Source organism: Glycine max, chromosome 11 (genome assembly GCF_000004515.6).
Source record: "Glycine max cultivar Williams 82 chromosome 11, Glycine_max_v4.0, whole genome shotgun sequence".
In the NCBI taxonomy this organism is placed as follows: Eukaryota; Viridiplantae; Streptophyta; class Magnoliopsida; order Fabales; family Fabaceae; genus Glycine; species Glycine max.
The window spans coordinates 16,434,334-16,455,186 of record NC_038247.2 but is presented as its reverse complement, the minus strand read 5'-3'; the positions used below and the strand labels follow the sequence as shown (position 1 = coordinate 16,455,186).

General features: G+C 31.4%; 3 protein-coding genes across 8 annotated transcripts; 1 reads left to right on the top strand and 2 right to left on the bottom strand.

Annotated features, from left to right (window-relative positions):
* Positions 1-658: 658 nt before the first annotated feature.
* LOC100780251 (recQ-mediated genome instability protein 2) lies at positions 659-3,555 on the bottom strand. The gene is made up of 4 exons (XM_003538141.5): positions 3,231-3,555; positions 3,035-3,143; positions 2,226-2,287; positions 659-1,013 (listed from the first exon to the last, which is right to left on the bottom strand). The coding sequence occupies exons 1-4, from the start codon at positions 3,372-3,374 to the stop codon at positions 900-902; spliced, it is 429 nt and encodes a 142-aa protein (XP_003538189.1). The 5' UTR covers positions 3,375-3,555; the 3' UTR covers positions 659-899.
* Positions 3,556-4,292: 737 nt separating this feature from the next.
* LOC100775618 (GDSL esterase/lipase At5g22810) lies at positions 4,293-7,723 on the bottom strand. 3 transcript variants are annotated; one of them, XM_014764148.3, is made up of 7 exons: positions 7,604-7,723; positions 7,009-7,165; positions 6,438-6,842; positions 6,187-6,317; positions 5,846-6,079; positions 5,205-5,460; positions 4,293-4,695 (listed from the first exon to the last, which is right to left on the bottom strand). In XM_014764148.3, the coding sequence occupies exons 3-7, from the start codon at positions 6,682-6,684 to the stop codon at positions 4,502-4,504; spliced, it is 1,062 nt and encodes a 353-aa protein (XP_014619634.1). In that variant the 5' UTR covers positions 6,685-6,842; positions 7,009-7,165; positions 7,604-7,723; the 3' UTR covers positions 4,293-4,501. The 3 variants fall into 3 exon arrangements, with proteins under 3 accessions (XP_014619634.1, XP_025980250.1, XP_003538180.1); XM_026124465.2 differs by lacking the exon at positions 7,604-7,723 and adding an exon at positions 7,367-7,536 and having other exon boundaries at positions 6,187-6,284; XM_003538132.5 differs by lacking the exon at positions 7,604-7,723 and adding an exon at positions 7,367-7,529.
* A 7,054-nt stretch (positions 7,724-14,777) lies between these two features.
* Positions 14,778-19,718, top strand: LOC100797978 (uncharacterized). Of its 4 annotated transcripts, none has more exons than XM_014764147.3 (7): positions 14,778-15,318; positions 15,471-17,990; positions 18,086-18,254; positions 18,354-18,418; positions 18,503-18,767; positions 18,849-19,044; positions 19,411-19,718. In XM_014764147.3, exons 2-5 carry the CDS (start codon positions 17,940-17,942, stop codon positions 18,659-18,661), a joined length of 444 nt encoding a protein of 147 aa, XP_014619633.1. In that variant the 5' UTR covers positions 14,778-15,318; positions 15,471-17,939; the 3' UTR covers positions 18,662-18,767; positions 18,849-19,044; positions 19,411-19,718. The 4 variants fall into 4 exon arrangements, 2 of the variants coding, with proteins under 2 accessions (XP_014619633.1, XP_014619632.1); XM_014764146.3 differs by having other exon boundaries at positions 18,849-19,121; XR_005887287.1 differs by having other exon boundaries at positions 18,075-18,418.
* The last annotated feature ends 1,135 nt before the right edge of the window (positions 19,719-20,853 follow it).

Sequence of the window (20,853 nt, the reverse complement as noted above, 5' to 3'; positions counted from 1 at the left end):
AGTTCCTCATGGACAAGAATCTCATTATACTCCCTCCACAAATATTTGTTCTCATCCATATCCAACTGAGCATCTGTTACCTCAAGTCGTCCTAGAAGTCGTCTTTTCCTATGGAAAATATTTCCAGAGAAATTACGATTCCAGTCCGAAGCTTTAATTTGGAATTGCCCTACTGCCTCATGCTAATTACTCGAGTCTTCCTAAGATTCTTTGACTACATCTTGGAACAATCTGCCAACCTAGCCAACTTGCCATAAATCTGAATGGTTTGATACTCACAGCTTACATTTCCTCATTAAAAGTAAGACGAATACATATAATGGGAACCATTTTCAAGTGTGGTGTTATTGGCGTTTGAGGATTTGAGTGACAATGATTTAATCCAATGAAAATGATTGTCGAAAGTCTTTATTTATAGGCCACTACTACTAAACAATCAAATTCTAACGATTTCGACAGGTATACAAATTTCTAATTAATTAGATCTAATGACATCTAATGTCTTTACGTAATCCTTTTCATCAACCACTACCAACTGCTGTTTCGAATTTAAAATTTTCATTCTTAGTGCTCTTGTCTTCCATGTGCTTAATTTGCTCATCGAAACATTAGCCTCATCAAAATTTATTATTTCGATAACCATTTTGACATCCTTGACTCGTGCTAAGTATTTTAGCCTTGTTATATTTCTTGCCATCGAAATGATATACATCAAAATTCATCTAAGTCCTAGCACATAGAATTTTTTTATAACAAAGAACAGATTTCTCATAGATATGTGAATACCAACTCAATCTTAGAAAATTCTGTGTGCTAACTTAAACTTGTCAAAAGAAGGGAAAATCCATATGTCAGATGCCAACCTCAATACCCATTCTCTGTTTAATCAAGAACTCCCATCATGTAAATTCTTCAACAAGAGGCTGATAGAACAGTTTGTATGCTTCCATAACTTCAAGATACCACATAGCCTCTCGGTTAGGAGACGATGAAAGATCAACAATCTTGTGAACCTGTTACAATTATCAGTTCAAAATTTCAAATTAAACTATTTTGCCCCACAATCACTTCATTATTTCCACTAGTGACTAGTGAGAGCAATATTATGATGCGTTCTATTATTGCATTTGCATTCAACATTGGAAGTTTAGGTGCCTTCAGTCAAAATTGAAATTTCACTTCAGTAATTCGTTTTGGCCTTTAATACCAACCTTTATTGCATGAGCCACTGATGTAAACTCCAATTTTAATCAGAGAATAACACAAAAATCACTCATGATACTGCACCTAACTTTTGAATTGTCCTATTCCTTATTGGTGAGATCAGCATTAGATTTCACACAATAATAAAGGGTGATAAAAGGAGTGCCAAAAGTGTTGTCTAGCATTTTCTCTTTCTAGCAATGTTCCAATAAAAGAAAGAAAACCAGTTCCTTTCCATGAAAAATTTATTCTGTTTCAGGTCACACAAATTATAGGCTAAGCAAACCATAGGAAGAACAAATTCAGCTTATTTCATGTAAGTTTGGAAAATTGTTGCACCTTTTTCAAAAGTATGTTTAGAATAAAAGATAGAGTGCATGTTTGGTTTGGTGTTGAGAAATTGATTCTGAGTTTATAATTGATTTTGGATACATTTTCACATGTTTGGTTTCACATTGGAGAAGAATTCAGAATTGATTCTGGGTCGAAACAACTTTGAGTAGCTTCTGCGTTAGATCCAAAATTTTGTACTGAAATTGACTCCTAACTTGATTTTATAATAAAATATCTAAACATAAGTCACGTCACTTCAAAATCAATTTTCACCAAAACCAATTTTATTAACGCCCATCCAAACACACAAAAAGAGTTTCCTCCAAAAGTACTTTCAACACCCAAATGTAAATTCAGAACAGTTATCCAAACACAAACAGTCGAAAAACTACCATAGGCATGTAGCCGTGGTGTTCCCTATACTCTACCAGTAAACAAGACACCTAATAAATATTTCTTCCCACTACATACATCCACCTAACCTGAGTGCATATAGCCATATACAAATGCTCCTCTTGATAGACGGAAATTGAAAATCAGATTTTATACATTTACTTGAACATCACCAAAAACAAACTCCATTATTTTGTGTGAGAGAAAATATATGCAAGTATGAATGCTAATTTTGAGATTAATTCATTTATTTTAGAAGTGCCTCTAACTCAAAATGATAAAAACGTGTACAATACCTTGATCATGGGAAGCTTCCCTGGACGTGCAGCATACCCTCCAACCACCATTACATACATCCCTGACAAAGTAAATAAATCTATGATACACAGATACAATACATGCATCAGATACGATCCGTATCCGATAAGGCAGACCTGTATGATTACAATAACAACAACAAAGGTGAAGTTCACTGCATGAATCACACGACGTCATTCAGTACGGTTGCAGTACCATGCGATTATTCTAAAAAGTTATATAGAATACAATTCGTGTAAGATACATGTATAAAAATGCATAAAAAATGGAAGGTAAATATTCATTTTGGTCCTTGAAAATGTAAGACGATGACAAATTGGACCTTAGATGACAAATTGGACCTTAAAAGACGAAAAATTTAAATTTAGTCTTTGAATGTATAAAAAGTGTGAGGTCCTGTCATTAAATCCTTGAGACCATTTTAATGTTCAAGGATTAACTTAAAATAAGTTATATTTTTGTAGGACCTATTTAACATTAAGTTACAAAGTTGAGGGTCATTAAATTGTAAGCAGGGCCAATCTATGGCACTTTTAACACATCCAGGAACTAAATTTAAATTTTTCATCTTTGGGGATCAATTTAACACCGCCTCACACTTTCAGGACCAAAATAGGTATTTACCCAAAAGATCAATATAGAATTGCAATTCTACAAATTACAAAGCATTATCATTATAAATCACCTCCTATTATTGTCTTTTGTTGAGGAGAATTTCCATCTTTTGGTTCGTTAAAGACATATAGAATACATTGAATTGAACAAAGAGAGAAGAAGCATTGATTACCGAGTTTCCATGGACGGTGGCGAAACTCGCTATTGAGGGAGAGCTCGACGAGGTCGGTTCCGTCGTCGAGAAGCAGAGAGCCGGCGTCGGAGGCGGAGACGAGAACGCCCTTAGAGAGAGAGATTAGGCGAAAATGAAAATGGAAATGAGAGAGAGAAAACGGCGGCGTTTAGGGAATGGAAATGGGAGTGGAAACCTGCAACCAAGGGCGCTGGAAAAGGAGGCCGCCGAGAGTGAAGCTGCTTTGACTTTGACTTTGAGTTTGACAAGGCATTGCTACTTCTCGAGCCTGCTTCAGCTGCGAACAGAAAAGCTTCAACGCTGCTAAATCGTAATCCATCACTTTCTCTCGTTCACTCTAACCTCTCTCGCGTTATTTATACGAAAAATGCTAACAACACTGTATCACAGTCTTTTCAACACTCTTTTTTATTGTATTAAATTTCTTAAAAATTACACAAAATTATAATTAATTATCTTATTTAATAATTTTCTCTCATAATTGGATAGTTTCCAATCAATTTAAATCAATAGCATTTCTCTTATAAGGTACATATAATCATAATCTTTCGGATGTCAAGAAGAAAAAATAAGACACGTTAACTAGAAGGATATTTTAGGGGAAAAAATTATTAAATAAGATAAAGTTAGTTAAAAAAAATTATATTTATATTTGAAATTAATAATAATATATATATATATATATATATATATATATATATATATATTTAACATATTTGTACACTTTTTTTTGGACAATTTTAATAAAAAAACATAATATAAATAGTAGAAGAGAATAGATTATACACTAAAAGTAATGTAAAATCATTTTATATCGTTGTTTAATTAGAACTTTTTATGTATGATAATAACTCTAGAAGTCATATTGATAATGATTTATGATTGGATAATAATATAAAAAATTATATTGTCAATGTATGATCATTAAAGTCAAATATGAGAAATTTTAATTAAAAAAAAATAATTCTTAAACACTAAATTTCAGAAATTAAAATGATTTTTCAAAACCCTTTTTAATTACAAAATAGTACATTTGAGGGAATAAAACTACATTTTCTAAAAATTTCGTGACCAACATTTTAATATTTAAAAATATAATCTTCATTACTAAATATCACAATTGTTTATACTTGAACAACAAGCACTTAAAACATGGGGAAGAGATAGAAAAATTGTAATTTAAATATTTAAAATTTAGTGTAAAAAAAGATGGAAAAATTATAATTTAGTAATAGTATTTAAAATGCCATAAGCGTTCATTTTCACTTTATTATCAACCTTAGACGAAAAAGTCTTTGTTCAATAACACGGAACCTAAAACCACACAATGATCTTTGGGATTTAACATCTAGAATATCCTTAGTCTTTTTCACAAGCCATCTTCATGCAACAGCAGCAGCAACCACAAGTGTAGGAAATCCAAAGTATGACTCGTGAAGTGTTTGATTAGGATATAAGAGAGATGCCAGAAGTAATCAATTCATCCGCCAAAACCTTGTTTGCAGCCTCTGAGGGATGAAAACCATCCCAGAATACATATTCAGATGCATTAGCACATGTTCCTATGGACTTCTTATTGCACAAAATAGATACCTCTATCAACCCCGTTCCACAACAAGCCTTCCTTGCTTCAAAAAATCCTGTAATAACAGAACACAATGCATGCCATACATGAGAAACAAATTAACAATCCTAGTTCATAATTCATTAGATGATTAGTTCACTTCACTAGTCAGATCATAATTAAATTGGACAAAACATGAATGCAGTTTCTTAATTAAGTACTTTTTGTATTGTTTTTCAATCAGAATTGGAGTTTTAATCCGGTAGCCTACAATGATCATTTGATTTTTGGTGCAAACTTTTTATTAAATTTTATCTAGTTAAATTTTGTACCATTTTCCAAAGACTTTGGTGACAAATTAACAATCTTGGTTCATAATCCATTAGATGATTAGTTCACTAGTCAAAGCATAATTAGATTGGACAAAACATGAATGCAGTTTCTTAAGTACTATTACTATTGTTTTTCAATCAGAATTGGAGTTTCAGTCCAGTAATAATTAACGATCATTTTATCTTTGATGCAAACTTTTATTTCAAGCATCTAAGGAACTGTATCAAAATTTTATCTAAATGGACTCTATACCGTTTTCAGAAGGCTTGGTGGCCAAGTCGTAGAGGGGTTGGTAGATATCAAAGACGACCAAATTGAGGCCTGGAAGCATATTTTTTAAGTTCTGAGATGTGGTGTTGAGCTTTTCATTGAAGTTAATTGCATCACTGTTTAAACTGGTCACACATTCGTTGATATGAGCACCGAAGAGAGTGATGACTGCAGGAAGGCAACCAATTGGAGGTAATGATGTCACACCAATCCTCCTTGCTCCCAATGCATATAAACTCTATCAAAGGCATGATGAAAAAGGCAAATCAAAATCAGCAAAAGCAAATAACTTTTCTTTTACTTTTTGGTAATATTTAATTTTAATGTAGGCTTAAATATTTTTTTTCCTGCATATAATTTAGTGCTTTTTTTTCATTTTCGTCCTTGAAAAACAATCGTTTTAATCCTTATAAAATGTGTTTGTTTTGTTTTTCATCTTAAAGCATTTTTTTTTTTACTATTTAAAGAATTTTTTCCTGTTGAAAGTTCTACCCAAAATGCTTTAAATATGAAAAACAAAACAAACACATTTTGTAAAAACTAAAATGAAAAGAAAAAAACTGCAAGAACAAAAAAAGTATTCAAGCCTTTAGGGCAAGATTTCAAGGTTGAGAAAGGCATGCCTGGATGAAATTGGAATAGCATCGCAAGAGAGTGTCTGAGAATTGATCAGTTGTATAAAGCTTGTTAAGCAGAGGATTTATGTAGTAGTTCTGAACAAAATCACTGGTCCCAGCACTAATAAGATATATAGCATCAGATATAATTGATGAAGCACTTGATTGCCCTGCTGCTTCCACCAATTTGGTCTGGCACTCCTTGTAGTATTCAAGCTGCTTGCTCAATGGAATTGAACTCTGCACCCAGGAAAACATACAACAGCACTTGACAATTATATGATGTTAAATAAAGAAGAAAAAAAAAGAACAATGAGTTTGAGTTTAAGACTTTTAAATGTATTTACATATAGTTTGGATGTCAATTCAAAGTAACCAGAAGAAGCTGAGGCAAAGTTGGCACCATTCAATAGGTTCTTTCCTTTGGTCTTTAAGTTGAGGTAGGCTGGTTGATAAGAGGTAAATCCAAGGATATCAGCTACAGTGAATGAATTAATGAAACAAAGATCAAATCCAAGTTTTAAAAAAAGAGAGTAATAGGAACTTCAGGGAAAAGATATTTAGTAAAATGGGAATTTTGAGGAAAAAGAAAAGGTACCAATGAAGTCTGTTGCAAGCTTTCCATTGCAGAACCTTCCTGTTGGAAAGTGATTCTCAAAGTCCCTTCCATAAGGAGGGAAGTTTGCTTTAACAATAGTCAATTGGTGGTTATTATTGCCAACATCTACAATTGAGTCCCCAAATGTGAAAATTGCAGGGACTAGAGGCTGCCCATTAGTCACATTGAGCAACACAGCAAGAAGAAAAGAAGCCAAGAAAGACCTTGAATACCCCATACTTGACATTTTTTTTTCTCTTCAGCAATGAGCTTCTTGTTCATGCAAAAAGACACAATAGAGAAAGCAGACTCTGAAGATGGGTTGCAGTTTTGGGAATTGATAATCTGACTTTAGTCTTATGCTTTGAATCTGGTGCATACAGTATAGTAGCTGGTTTGGCAAGGCTGCATTTCCAAGAATTTCATTAATATTCCAACTTAAATATAGGGTATTGAACTGTACTAACATAGTAAGTCAACACAGAAAATATCTGTCCAGTGTCCACATTACTGTAACTTCAAAACACTACTATTTGAGTTGTTAATTTGAGAATTTGAAAAAAGATCTTACATGCTTGGTTAATGCTACCAAAGTTTACTGTTGAGATGGTATTATTTAGGTGGCAACATGGCATTAACTTTCTTAGCTGAATATCACTCAATCTTGAGGAAATATTTACTCATTCTCAATTCTCAGATGAAATCACTTGCATGTCTTGAGCTGAGGCCTATTAATTGGAATCAGAGAGAGCCATAATGAGTGAGAGCACAGTAAGGCTTGAAGCTGAGTGTAATTTTCAGCATATACTAAAAACATGTAGAAGCAAATAAATAGTAGTAAATGTCTACTTCTTAGTAAGTTCACTTACCAAAAACATGACAGTATATGATAGTAGTAATAATGGATGTTTGTTAGTACTACCACTTACCAATAAGTACAAGAATTGGACTATTGACACACGATGTCTTCAACTTTCCCAGGATCCTAACTTCCTACTTTTCAACCATACTACCATATGTATACAACAGGACACAACATGAACTCAACTAAAAACATGGGCAGAGAAAACAAAAGGGAAAGGAAGAAGAAATTAGAAAGAATACTGAAAGGGACACGTAATAGTAACTTGTATTTGGACGTATTGATACGGTTGGTGACCACTTACGTTTTTGTATTGCGTGCCTTATTTACTAAAGTGGCAGCACCACTTTGATCACTGTGATCACAACCTTCCTCCTCTGACAGCACTAATGTAGAGCCTTTTAGGTGTCTTTTCCTCACTTGACCTTTTTCTCTTGGCTGGCTCAATTGCTTCACTTGCGCCGGGAAGTGGGGATTTTCAACACTTCCACATTTGGTGGGACAGTTTTTATGATTTTTTTCTTCCACTATCCACTACAATGATGCTCCTTTTTTCTTGAAAAAAGCCAGACTTTAATGAATGCTTGAGCAATCAGCTAAACTACATTAGCGATGTTGAGTTGTTATCCTGATTATAAAATTCAGAGTTTGGATGAGTAATTTTTAACAAACTAGAGAGAGGCCTGTGCTGATGCACGGACTCATACTAATATTTGAAATTTCATACATATAAATTATTACATGTATACACTTATATAATTTTGCTTATTTGGATAATAATAATGTTTAAGTATTGGCAGAAAAAAATACATTAAATAAAATATGAATTTGAAACATGGGTCAAGGTCTGTACCGTAGACTTGTTAATGATATTGCAAATGAAGTCGTTCGAATTAGTTTGAGTGGTCATGGAGACTCAGAAGGAAACATACTAATTTTTGTTATAAACATTAACTTTTTTTTATCAATAGTGTTAAAATTCATAATGAAATGATGGAAAATTTAGTTTATTTGTATAATAATAATGTTTAAGTATTGACAGAAAAAATACATTAAATAAAATATGAATTTGAAACATGTGTCAAGGTCTATACCGTAGACTTGTTAATGTTATTGCAAATGAAGTCGTTCCAATTGGTTTGAGTGAACATGGAGAATCAAAAGGAGACATACTCATTTTTGGTATAAACATTAACTTTTTTTTATCAATAGTGTTAAAATTCATTATGAAATGACTGAAAATTTAGTTTATTTGGATAATAATAATGTTTAAGTATTGGCAGAAAAAATATATTAAATAAAATATGAATTTGAAACATGTGTCAAGGTCGGTACCGTAGACTTGTTAATAGTCCAAGAAACATTCATTGAAAGGAAACTGAAACAAATTAAACGCAAAAGATAAAAAAATAATAAATGTTGATTGACATTGACAAAATTGATTTATTTTGATGATGATTAGCATTAAATTATATTTATTAATTATTTATTTATTTTTCGTTTGAAACATTAATCTTATGTTAACATTAATCTTATTTTTTTAACTAACATAATTAAAATATCTAACTCTTCAATAAAAATTTGAAATATCTCCTCCTAGTTTGAGTCATCGTTCCTATTAATTTGAATGACCATAGAGAATCAGAAGGAGATATTTCATAAATATAAATTATTACTACATGTACACACTTATATAATTTTGTTTATTTGGATAATAATAATGTTTAAGTATTGACAGAAAAAAATACATTAAATAAAATATAAATTTGAAACTAATATTGAGTTACGTGTAGGTAATAAAACATAATTTTAAGGTAATGTGTAAATGTTATATATTGTTTGATATTGTTTGGAATAAAAGAAAAGATGTATAGTAAAAATATGTGAATCAAATGATTACATGATTGAATAATATGTCCCTCATTAAGTTATGAAACATCAAGAACACTAAGTCATGAAACATCAAGGGGCAGGAAAAAGAAATGATAAAAATATAAGTCAACGAAATAAATTCAAAATTAATTAAAGCAAACCATAGACTGTTCAGTTAAAATTAAAATGGAATTGAAAAATTATTTGATACCCAAAGGTATTGAACTTACAACATTAATAAAAGTATGAGAAAAAGGCACATGAAAGAACCTTTGGAATGCACATAACTAAAATCAGACATTAGTAGTGTTAGCCCGTACCTTCAAATTGTTGGGTGTATTTCTTCTTTTTTTTATTGAAGAACCTTTGGAATGCACATAATTAAAATAAGATATTAGTAGTGTTAGCTCATGCCTTATAATTGTTGACTGTATTTTTTTGTCTTTTTTTATTGAAGAATCTTTGGGATGAACATGACTAAAAATAGATATTAGTAGTGTTAGCCCATGCCTTGAAATTGTTGGCTGTATTTTTTCCCCTCTTTTTTGATTAGAGGACCTTTGGGATGCACATGACTAAAATCAAGTATTAGTAGTGTTAGCCCGTGCCTTTAAATTGTTGATTGCATTGTTTTTCTTCTTTTTAATTGAATCTCTTCCACCATAAATTAAAGAAAGTAATACACACACAAAAATTACAGAGCATAAATCTTTCGTCCAAATTTAATCTACAATTAAAATTCATATAACATAACAGATGGTAACTGAAATAAGACCACACAAAGAAAAGAATAGAGATCTCATATGGAAATACGTTTGGTTGAACAGTATGGGTTATTATAAATCATCTTATATTGTTTTTAATTACTAAAGATAAAGCAAAATAAAAAGGAATAAGTCAACGTGCAAATTATGTTTATTTCGATATCCTAATAAAATTGTTAAGTAGTTTAGAATGAAATGAAAAATAACCAAAATAAAAATAAAATATGGTTATTAATTAAATGTTAATAAATTGAAAATGACTTTGGCAAAAATAAATACAAAATTGAAGCTGATTTGAATAAAATGTTAAAATTGATAGTGTAATATTTAAAATTGATTGTTTAGTTCAAACTAATTAGGAATAAGTCAATGTCTACATTATCATTATTTTGATATCCTAACAGAACATGCTTATTAAAATTGATCAAACTTTTATAAAGTGACAATGATTACGACAGAAATAAATACAAAAGTGAACCTGGTTTTAATAATTGGTTAAAATTGATATGGTAATATTTAAAATTTATTGTTAAGAATCAACTAATTAGAAATAACTTAATTGCTAAATTATTATGTTTATTAATTAGAAAATCATGAATATTTTAATATACTAACTGAATATTTAAAACTGATTGTTAAGGATCCATTAATGGAAAGGTTTAAATTATGATTATTTACATATCTAAACAGAATATGTATAGTAATTTGAAAATCATGATTATTTTCATATATTAATAGAAGATTTAAAATTGATTGTTAAGTACCTATTAATGAAAATGTATTTTAAATTTCCTAACGTTTTGTTTAATTTTTAAATCCATAAAACATATTTTTAAATATTATCGATTGTTTAAGTTTCTACTTATTAGGAATAACCAGGTTCACTTTTTAAGATTAATAGTGTAATATTTAAGATTGATTGTTAAGTAAAATGATATTATGATTAAATTTTTATAAATTGATGATGATTAAGACAAAAATAAATACAAAAAGAAACCTGGTTTTAATAATATGTTAAAATTGATATGGTAATATTCTAAATTGATTGTTAAGAACCTATTAATTAGGAATAATTCAACGTCTAAATTATGATTATTTACCTACCCAAACAAAATATGTTTAGTAATTTGAAAATCATGATTATTTTAATATACTAACAAAATGTTTAAAATTGATTGTTGAGTACCTATTAATGGAAAAGTCTTTTAAATTTGTCTAACGTTTTGTTTAATTTTTAAATTCACAAAACATACTTTTAAATATAATTGATTGTTAAGTTCCTACTAATTAGAAATAATATGTTAAGTTCCTACAAAAGTGAACCTGATTTTAATAATATGTTAAAATTGATATGATAATATTTAAAATTAATTGTTAAGAACCTATTAATTAGTAATAACTCAATGTCTATATTAAGTTGAAGATTAATAGTGTCATATTTAAGATTCATTGTTTCCATGTCCTACCAGAATATGTTTATTAATTATAAAATTATGATTATTTTCATATCTTAACAGAATATTTTTAATTGACTGTTAAACCAAACAAATTGATTTTATTATCCATAAATTAATTTCCTTAACTGGTCCAAGATTACGTGACTCGAATATACCAATTAAATGATAAAAGTATAAGAAAATGTAAAAAAATAAAAATTAAAAACTAACATTCCAATGAAAGTTATAAGTTACTAAAAAAACTTATTTACTGGATAATCAATTAAATGAGTTTTTTAACTAATAAAAAAACTAAAAACTACTTAAAATGTTTTGTCAAATATAACTTAAGTTGACTAAAAAATTAGTCAATACTTTTGAATTTGTTTCATTTAAAATGGTCATGGTAGGAATGAAAATACAAATATATCGGGAAAGAAGAAATGCAATAAATGAATAAAAAGGACAAAAACAATTAAATAATTAAAAAATTAGGAAATATGGAGAAGCGTGAAATGAAAGTGCAAAAGCAAAGTGTATTGGTATACGTAAATATAAAAAAATGCATCAATAAGCATATTAATTACGTTTTTTAAAAAAAGTACATCGATAATATTGTGACATTTAATTACAAATGAATAAAAAGGACAAACGTCTTGTCATGTGGTTATAATTGTTGTTGGTTTTCGAAAAACATTAGTAATCCAAAAGCATGGGTATTGGTATTCAAAAAACATGAGTATTGGAAACACATCTTTCTTTCAAATGTTTAATTTATTATTTAATTTATTTGTTATTTGAAACACATCGTTTTATTTATTGAAAATGCGTCGTTTAATAAAGCACTATATCACGAATTGACATTTTTAGACGGTAATTACAATGAACCATAGCTTGACATGTAAGCCATCCATGGCCTTGTTTGTATAATCCCTTCCTTAGATTTTGAATTCAAACTCGATCTCTGTTGATCTATTGATTGTAGATGTTTTCATTTTCAATTTTAAAGTGTACATCTTCTTTGTTTTGATTTTAAGTTTTTTCCATTTATGTGATACGAATATAAACTGGAAAACAAAAAAAACCAACAAATTTTAACTTAAGAGCCAATAGGAAAAAAAGAAAGGGAAATAGAAAATAAAAAGTAAATATTCATTGGTAAAACTGGTTGTTGTAATTACAACACAAGATCTAGGCCGTGAATATTTTTATGAGTGATCTGAACAATTTATATACAAAAGATTCAGATGCTTATTAAAAACAAACTTGAAATTAGAATTACAACACAAATGTCCTATTTTACAGGTTCACTAAACAGGTAAAAAGTATTTTGTGATGAACTGTTGAGTGATCCCATTGAAGTAGTTTTTCTTGGCCTAATTGAATTACTGGTCAATCTTCAGCTTGATGAAGTGAAAAATAAATAGAAGTCAATCTAACTGATGTCACACAAAAAGAGGATTGAAGTTAAGCAAATTGGTTCAAAATAACCCTTAACCAAACCACAAAATAAAAAATAGAATGCATGTGAAAATTGCAAACCGATAATATCATCCTGATGACATCGTGGCTACTCCCCGTGCGCGACTAACTATTCCAAGGAATATATAAGGACATAGTTAATGTTGCTTTTGAAAAAAACCAAAAATGGTTACATTGACACAAATCTGAAACGAAAGCAAAAAAAACCAAAGTTCTAAGCTTTAGAACATTTAAACTACATGCAGTGAAAAAAAACCGAAAAAATGCATACAAATGCAAATACAGGTAAAAAGAAAACGTAGAAGAAGACAAGGAGGCAAAAATCAAAGCTTTTTGGGATAAAGCAAGAAAATGAATCTGTATTCATGGAGTTTGGAGATAAAAATCGAAGCTTTTGGAGATAAAAATGATAGCTTTAGAAGAAACAATAAACATGCAGTGAAAAAAATAAAAATAAAAAAGCACATGGAGAGGGAAAACAAAGCACATTCATGGAGTTTGGAGATAAAAGTCGAAGTTTTTTGAGATAAAAATGGTAGCTTTAGAAGAAACAACGAACATGCAGTGAAAAAAATAAAAAAAAAAAGCACATGGAGAGGGAAACCGAAACACATTCATGGAGTTTGGAGATAAAAATCGAAACTTTTTTAGATAAAAATGATAACTTTAGAAGAAACAATGAAAATGCTGTGAAAAAAATCGAAAAAAAGCACATAGAGAGGGAAAACAAAGCATAACTTTGAGTTTTTCGTTCGGCATCTCCGTCATTTCCGTTCGACATTTGGAGAACAACAACACCAAGGCATCGTCTTCGAACAGTGGTAGGAAAAAAAAGGTAGCTTTAGAAGAACAATGAACATGCTGTGAAAAAAATCGAAAAAAAGCACATGGAGAGGGAAAACGAAACATCACCTTTGAAATCGAAAAAAAAACACATGGAGAGGGAAAACAAAGCATAACCTTTGAGTTTTTCGTCCGGCATTTCCCTCATTTCCGTCCGACATTTGGAGAACAACAACACCAAGGCATCGTCTTCAAACGGTGGTAGGAAAAAAAAAAGAGAATGAGAAAGACAAAGGGTGGGGAGAGTGAAATAGAGAGAACGGTGGTAGGAAAAAAAAGAGAGAATGAGAGAGAGAATGAAAATGGGAAACGGTGGAGAGAGAATTGTAGAAATAATTGGGAAGACGTGTAGCAAACAAAGGACACCGTGTAGCAATGGAAAACGTAAAAAATTAAAAAATGCATTGGTAACTGAACGACCAACACAAAAAACGACAAAAATAATAAATGTATAATTAGACGACGTTTTTGGGCGGGAAGTTGGATTGCTAGCATTGTGACACGTTAGCCCTGACAATGCCACGTCAGCATTGTCAGAGCCTTATTTGTATTATGATAGATGATTTCAGTTAATATTAAAAAATTTGTTTTTTAAGAGATGCACTAACAAATGTATTATCAGCCCTTCTCTACATTTTAGTAATATATTGAGATGGAGAGGTAACTTTTCTATAGCTTTTTTTTTAAAAGAAAGACTAGGTATTTTCACATTTTCTAAAGATTTAAATTTTTCACATTCTCTAATATATATTTGAATTTTATTTTTCTTTTTAATAAAAAAAATTCTTTATTTTTACTCTCTGGTACTAAAAAGTTTTGATTTGTGTCCCTAATCTATTAATTGCTGATGTGTGTCTGTTAATTTTACACGTCAATTTTGTGTCCCTAATCTATTAATTAGACTTCCAAGTAAGAAGTGCTTTATGGTTATATTAATTATTAATAATATTTATTAATTCAAAATATAATTAACAATTATAATTATAAATTTATCTTAGAATTAAAATAAGATTTAATTATTCATTTAATTACTATAATTTTTAAACTTATCATTTTTAATCCTATAATTAATAAGGGGATTTTTTTAATTCTTAAAATTTACATTTTTAATTCCTGAAGGTTTCATGCCGTTAAGATTCGAGTTAAAAACATTTAAAATGTAAAATATAGGACAAAGTTGAGAGACTTGAAAATTTGCCTATCAAGGGTAAATAGTAAACAAAATAAATTTAGAAATGATAGAGATTAAATAACTAATTAAACCTTAAAATAAAAACTGATGCAACACAAAATACTTGTGTTGTTTTGCTATCTTAGAAAGGCCAAATGGATCAGCCTTTCCTCAGTCTCATACTTGTGTTCCCTACACACGCTCCGCCTCACTTCACCGCAAAAGGGCTAGGGTTCGCAATTGCGAGTCATCATCGCTATCGTGGAGGGTCTCGCTTGGGACGTGCTGACGGCGATCACGTGAGTTGTGTGCCTCCGAGGTTGATGTTCTCGTGTTTTGGGGGTTAGGGTTTCGTGCGAGTTTGAAGCATACGCGTTTGGCTGAAGGTTTGGATCAAGGTTCTGGTATTGAAGGTTGTGGTTCCAAAAGTGAAGTAGGTGGACCAAAACAGGTGAGTCTTCTTTATTGTGCTCATGTTTTTTATTCTCTCATGTCTGCTACTATGTTGTCATTATGTGGTGGGGTGCACATGGGGTGGGGTCATTGTTGATGGAAAAAATAATATTTTTTTAGGCTAATTATTTTTTTTTCTGGTTTTTTCAGAGATGGCTTTTACTGTGGAGGTTAACCATGGGGGTTATTTTACTCCTGAACCCTTTTTGAAGTATTTTGGAGGAGACATAACTCTGTTATCAGAGATAGACATTGACAAATGGAGCTTTTTTGAATTTGTTGGGATTCTGAAGCAGGATGTTAAGATTAAGGGAGATTTTAAGTTATGCTGGGAGGGGGCTAATGCTGGATTTAAAGAGTTGGTGTTGGATAGCCATGTTGCTGAGGTGCTAAATTTTGGGTTGAGTCAAAACTCTCCAATGGAAGTTTATGTGGAGAAGTTAAATCATGGGTTGGTTGATGATGTGAATGTTGTTGATGTGGAGGAAGGTGTTGGTGGTGGGATTGTTGATCCTGAAGGTGCTGCTATTTCTGATAGTGACTCTGATGAAGGTAGTTTGAATTTACCTTGATGGCTATCGAAGTCACCAGACGTTCTGACAAACACTCCATAGGTGTAGACTGAAAAACAGTAACAGTTACAAACTGAGCAGTTGCAGTGATGATGGTTTTGATGAGGATGAACCTTTGGTTAACCTGATTTTGAGGAAAAAAAGGAAAAGCTCAAGCTGATGGTGAGATTGGATCTAATGGTGTTGATAAGCATGTAGAAGGAGATGATGAGATGACTGAGGGGTATGAAACTGAATAAGTTGTTAGTGGTGGATCAGAATCTAATGAAAAGGATGTAGGTAAGTTTGTAAGATTTAGAAAAGAAGAGTTGAGCAGAGATTTTCAGTTCAAGGTGGGTTTGGATTTCTCCAGTATACATGAGTTCAAAGAAGCAATACTTGAACATTCTATCCTGAATGGGAGACAAATTGTGTTTAGACCAAATGACAGAGTAAGGGCCAGGGCAAAGTGCAACCAAAAATTTGGTCATGTGATTTTTTGCAGCAAGGTTGGGAGGAGTGAAATTTACAAGATTAAGACTTGTAGACCAAAACATCACTGTGGTAAGGTTTTCAAAAACAAGAATGCAAGCTCTGAGTGGGTGGCTATGCTTTCTGCAGAGAAACTGAGGTCCAACAATGATATTAAATTGACACAAATAATGGATGATGTCATATTCAGATATGGCATTGCCATAAGTTTGGTTGTTGCTTGGAAACTGGATGATTGCTAGAGGAATAGTTGATGAGGCGGCTATCAGACAATACTCATATCTTAAGACTTATGGTGATGAGCTTAAGCATGTCTGCGTAGGGAATAGCTATAAACTGATATTAGAAAGACTGCAAGAGTTGTTGCTGCCTAGGTTTGGTAGCTTCTATATGTGCCTAATTATTGATTGCAGTTGGGAGAGATCCCAACGATCAATATCTCCCTTTAGCATTTGTTGTTGTGGAGAATGAAACAGAGAATTCTTGGAAGTGGTTTTTGGAGCTTCTTGTAGCCGATATTGGAGAGATAGATGCCAACAAACCTCTTTATACATGTAATTTTATTTGGACTTGTTTGCTTGATACTAACAAATTTATTCTTTCTATTGCAAGGATTGGTTCAAACACTTGGAGCATAGGGGCCGGTGAAGAGAATAGGTTTTGCTTGAGACACTTGTATCAAAACTTCAAGAATTTTTTTGGTGGAGGGACACTTCTGAGAGATCTAATGATGGGTGCAGCAAAGGCAACATATGTGCAAGCACATGATTGGGTGATGACGACTGTTGACAAAAATGCATGGTGCAAGCATGCCTTTTCTCGTTATCCTAAATGTGATCTATTGATGAATAATTTGAGTGAAGCTTTCAATAGCACTATTTTAGTGGCAAGGGAGAAACCAATAATAACATTATTTGAGTGGATTAGGTCGTATTTAATGGCTAGGTTTGTTACACAATAACAAAAGCTAGCAAAATATAGTGGTGAAATTATGCCTAAACCCATGAAGAGGCTAGATGGGGAAATTGAGCTTAGTCGTAACTGGAGTTCAAGTACTCTTATAAGATATTAGAGATTACCCATGTTTTAAATGGTGAAAAGTTTGTTGTGAACTTGCACCATAATTCTTGTACTTCCAATTTCTGGGGTATAGTTGGTATCCCTTATCACCATGCGGTGGCAACCTTGTAGTATGTTGGTCAAAAACCTGAAAAGTTTGTCCATCAGTATTATAATAGAATATATTGTGAACTGTGCTACTCAAATGAAGTGTCTGCTATGAATGAACAAAGGATGTGGGCAAATGTCAGAAATGTGGAATCTGTTTTGCCACCTGAATATAAGAGAGGTCCAGGTCGACCCAAGAACTTAAGGAGAAGGATCCTACTAAATTGAGGAAAAAAACAACACCTTACCAGTGTTGAAGATGCGGAAAAATTGGACACAATCAGAGGAAGTGTGATTTGCTTCCTCCTACCGTTGATGAGGAAGCTGTCAATGCAGTGCTTATGGCTGAAAATGGAGTGCCAATGCAGTGTCTGTGGCTGAAAATGCAGTGCCTGAAGCTGGAAATGTAATGCCTATTACTCAGTCACAACAAGCTGGGAATGATCTACATAATAACATGGTAAATTTGCTAATTTAACTTAGTGTATTAAATGAACATTCAATAATAAACTTTCAATGGCATTGATGATTTTGTCATTACAAGTAAATGAGCAGAATGCTGGAAAGGTGCAGAAAAGAAAAGCACCTGCCAAGCCTGCAAAACCAGCTCATGTCAAGCCTGCAAAACCAACACCTGTTAGTGTCAAGATTGCAAAAGCAGCTCCTGTCAAGACTGCAAAACCAGTTCCAAAACCAGCTCCTATCAAGAATGCAAAACTAGCAGGTAAATCTAAGCAACCATCAACCAACACTGATTAAGAAGGATGTTTTGTATGTTCTACCATTGGATCTGCACAACTAAAGAATACTGCTGCTACACCAGCTGCAACAAGTCCTGTTGGCCATTATACAAAAATGTCTTATGGTATTGCAAAGTCAGCTAACACGGTATGTTGTCAACAAAGTGAAAGTAAGATGAACATTGGGGTTTTTGATTATGTGCAGCTAACATTGGTATGCTTGTTTATGCAGGGAAAACGTAAGGATGCTGTATTGCACAACAACAATGATAAAGCTAAGAAAAAGATGAAGCTATCTGAAAGGACAACACCCTCTGCAAACGCAGCCCCATCAAGCATTCATAAGCTGAAAAAGTTGTGTGAATTGATAAAAGGGTCAATCTATGCATGATGTGATTGAAAGTAAAATAATGCAATCAACCAGATTGATAAAATTGTGCATGAGCTTGGCTTATCCAAACAAAGCAAAATCAAATGGACAAGCAAATATTCAGAAGGTTATTTTATGTTCAAATCCTAAATGCTAATCTTATTCAAGAATGATGATTAGATGCTGGCAAACTTTTTGTATTTTTCAGGGTGATAAGGAAAAATATGATGCGAAAGTGCAAAAGAAGGCCCAAGGTTTGAAGCCACCAAGACCAGTCACAAAAAGCTCCGCCACAACAACAAAGGAATCTTTGTCACAAGAAGTTAATAGCCCTACTCTAGGGCTGCAAAAAACACCTAAAAAATAGTAATGGACATTGTTACATGCACCCAACAAAATTGCTGGTACACTCAGCAATTATGCGCTTTTTTCATTTTCCGTATGAGGTTTACGGATTAGCTGATCTATATGAGCCTAATTCGTAAGTGTTTTTTTTAAAAAAAACTCAAAAATATGTTTTACGAATTAATTTAAAATTAATGGATCAAACAAGAGTCAAACATGTGATTTTCATGTTATTAGCATGACGCTCTAACTAACTGAGTTAATAGGTTAATTATGTTATAAAATAAATAATGTTATATATAAAACTAAAATCTTTAATGTATATTTAATGTGCATGTAAATTTAAATAATAAATTGTGACTATTAATTTTGATATAGCATAAGTACTTTTGAGTATTCTAATTAGACCTTTTTTCTCTGTGCAGAGAGGGCGCTTGCACTTGTCACCAAATTCACGTTCCTAATTCAACAACTTTACGTTTTTGGGTTTTTTATTTTTACAAATATCTTTGAAGGAAAGTTTATGTTGTACATCTTAATAAGATTTTGACAGGATATGTAATGGAAATTTGTTCTTGTTAAGGGATCTTAGTAAGATTTTATCAAAGTACACAATATAAACTTGATTTTGTTATGTATGTTTACAAAATCTTGCCAAGATGTAAAATAGAAGCAAGTTTTCTTGGTGTATCTTGACAAATTCTTTCCAAGACATACTATAATCCCACGAATACATTTTTCTCCCTTATGTGTTGCATTGGAGCAGTCTTTTTTATCAAGTGTAGACTGCACTCTTTATCACGGTAGCACTAACTTAACTTCAATAGGACTTCTTTCCTTTTAAATACCATTGTCCAACACTTATTCCAATCTAAATTTTCTCATTCATTCAAATCAAGTGATTAAGTACAAATGATTAATGTGTTAAAATTAAGGAAAATTGTTTTGGTATTATCTGAGTTTGATTCTTGATAGAAATAATTTTTTGTTAAATTTTACTTCTTATATCAAATAAGTATTCTGGCAGGACAAAAAGAGATACTTGATGCAATATATCCTATGAAACTGAGTACCCTCTCGACTATATACCCACATTTAGAAACGTGAATTTTGTTGCCCGTCATTTTGTTGCTATGTATTGAACAACTTCTACCATGTTTATCTAAATGTGGAATCCAAGTACTTATGACAATTAGACCGTGCATTAACAATAAGGACCTCGCAACACAGAAAACATAGGTACCTAAACCTAAAATTTTTAATTTATTAGGGACCTAGCACATACTGGATATTTAATGAAGGACCTAAATTAAAAAAAATTAATTTATTAGGGCTTAACACATTGTATAGTTTATTCGGGACCTAGCACTGATTGAAAAATTTTATGTAAAAAGGATCTAAATCAAAATTTTCATATCAGAAATCACGTATATATCAAGAAGTATTAACATATTTAAATCTTTTCTAAATTATAGACAAAATTAACTTATATTACGTTCAAATTAGGATTCAAATTTAGTATGGTCCAAATTTAGTCCAGTTAATATAGTTATTAAGTCAACAAAGAATCTAACTTAATTAAATTGTGTGTCTAAGTTGTTATAAATTTCTGGCATTAGAGTTTGACTTCATCTTTCAAACAAAAAAAATATAATAATCAAGTTAAACACATGTTACTAACATGAAATTTCTAAAGTTTCTCGCATAGTATATTTGTTACAAATTTTTTTATTCTTAAGAATTAAAGACAAATACTCAAAGATTACAATAGTTCATGCAATCTAGGCAATAAGTTATACTATATCATTCCATCTCGTCACAATTTATCTTTTGTTCTATGCTAAATTGGAATTTATCTTTCGTTCATA

Bases quoted from the DNA above. Each gene is read 5' to 3' on its own strand.
- LOC100780251 (XM_003538141.5), bottom strand. From the start codon at position 3,374: ATGGATTACGATTTAGCAGCGTTGAAGCTTTTCTGTTCGCAGCTGAAG. The intron at 3,144-3,230 runs GTTTCCACTCCC...TCTCTCTCTAAG, and splicing joins TCCAGCGCCCTTGGTTGCAG to GGCGTTCTCGTCTCCGCCTC. The intron at 1,014-2,225 runs GTATTGTACACG...TAATTGTAACAG, and splicing joins GGAAGCTTCCCATGATCAAG to GTTCACAAGATTGTTGATCT.
- LOC100775618 (XM_014764148.3), bottom strand. From the start codon at position 6,684: ATGTCAAGTATGGGGTATTCAAGGTCTTTCTTGGCTTCTTTTCTTCTT. The intron at 6,080-6,186 runs GTAAATACATTT...TCCTGGGTGCAG, and splicing joins AATTGACATCCAAACTATAT to AGTTCAATTCCATTGAGCAA. The intron at 5,461-5,845 runs GCATGCCTTTCT...TGCCTTTGATAG, and splicing joins GCTATTCCAATTTCATCCAG to AGTTTATATGCATTGGGAGC.
- LOC100797978 (XM_014764147.3), top strand. From the start codon at position 17,940: ATGCCTATTACTCAGTCACAACAAGCTGGGAATGATCTACATAATAAC. The intron at 17,991-18,085 runs GTAAATTTGCTA...GTAAATGAGCAG, and splicing joins ATGATCTACATAATAACATG to AATGCTGGAAAGGTGCAGAA. The intron at 18,419-18,502 runs GTATGTTGTCAA...TTGTTTATGCAG, and splicing joins TTGCAAAGTCAGCTAACACG to GGAAAACGTAAGGATGCTGT.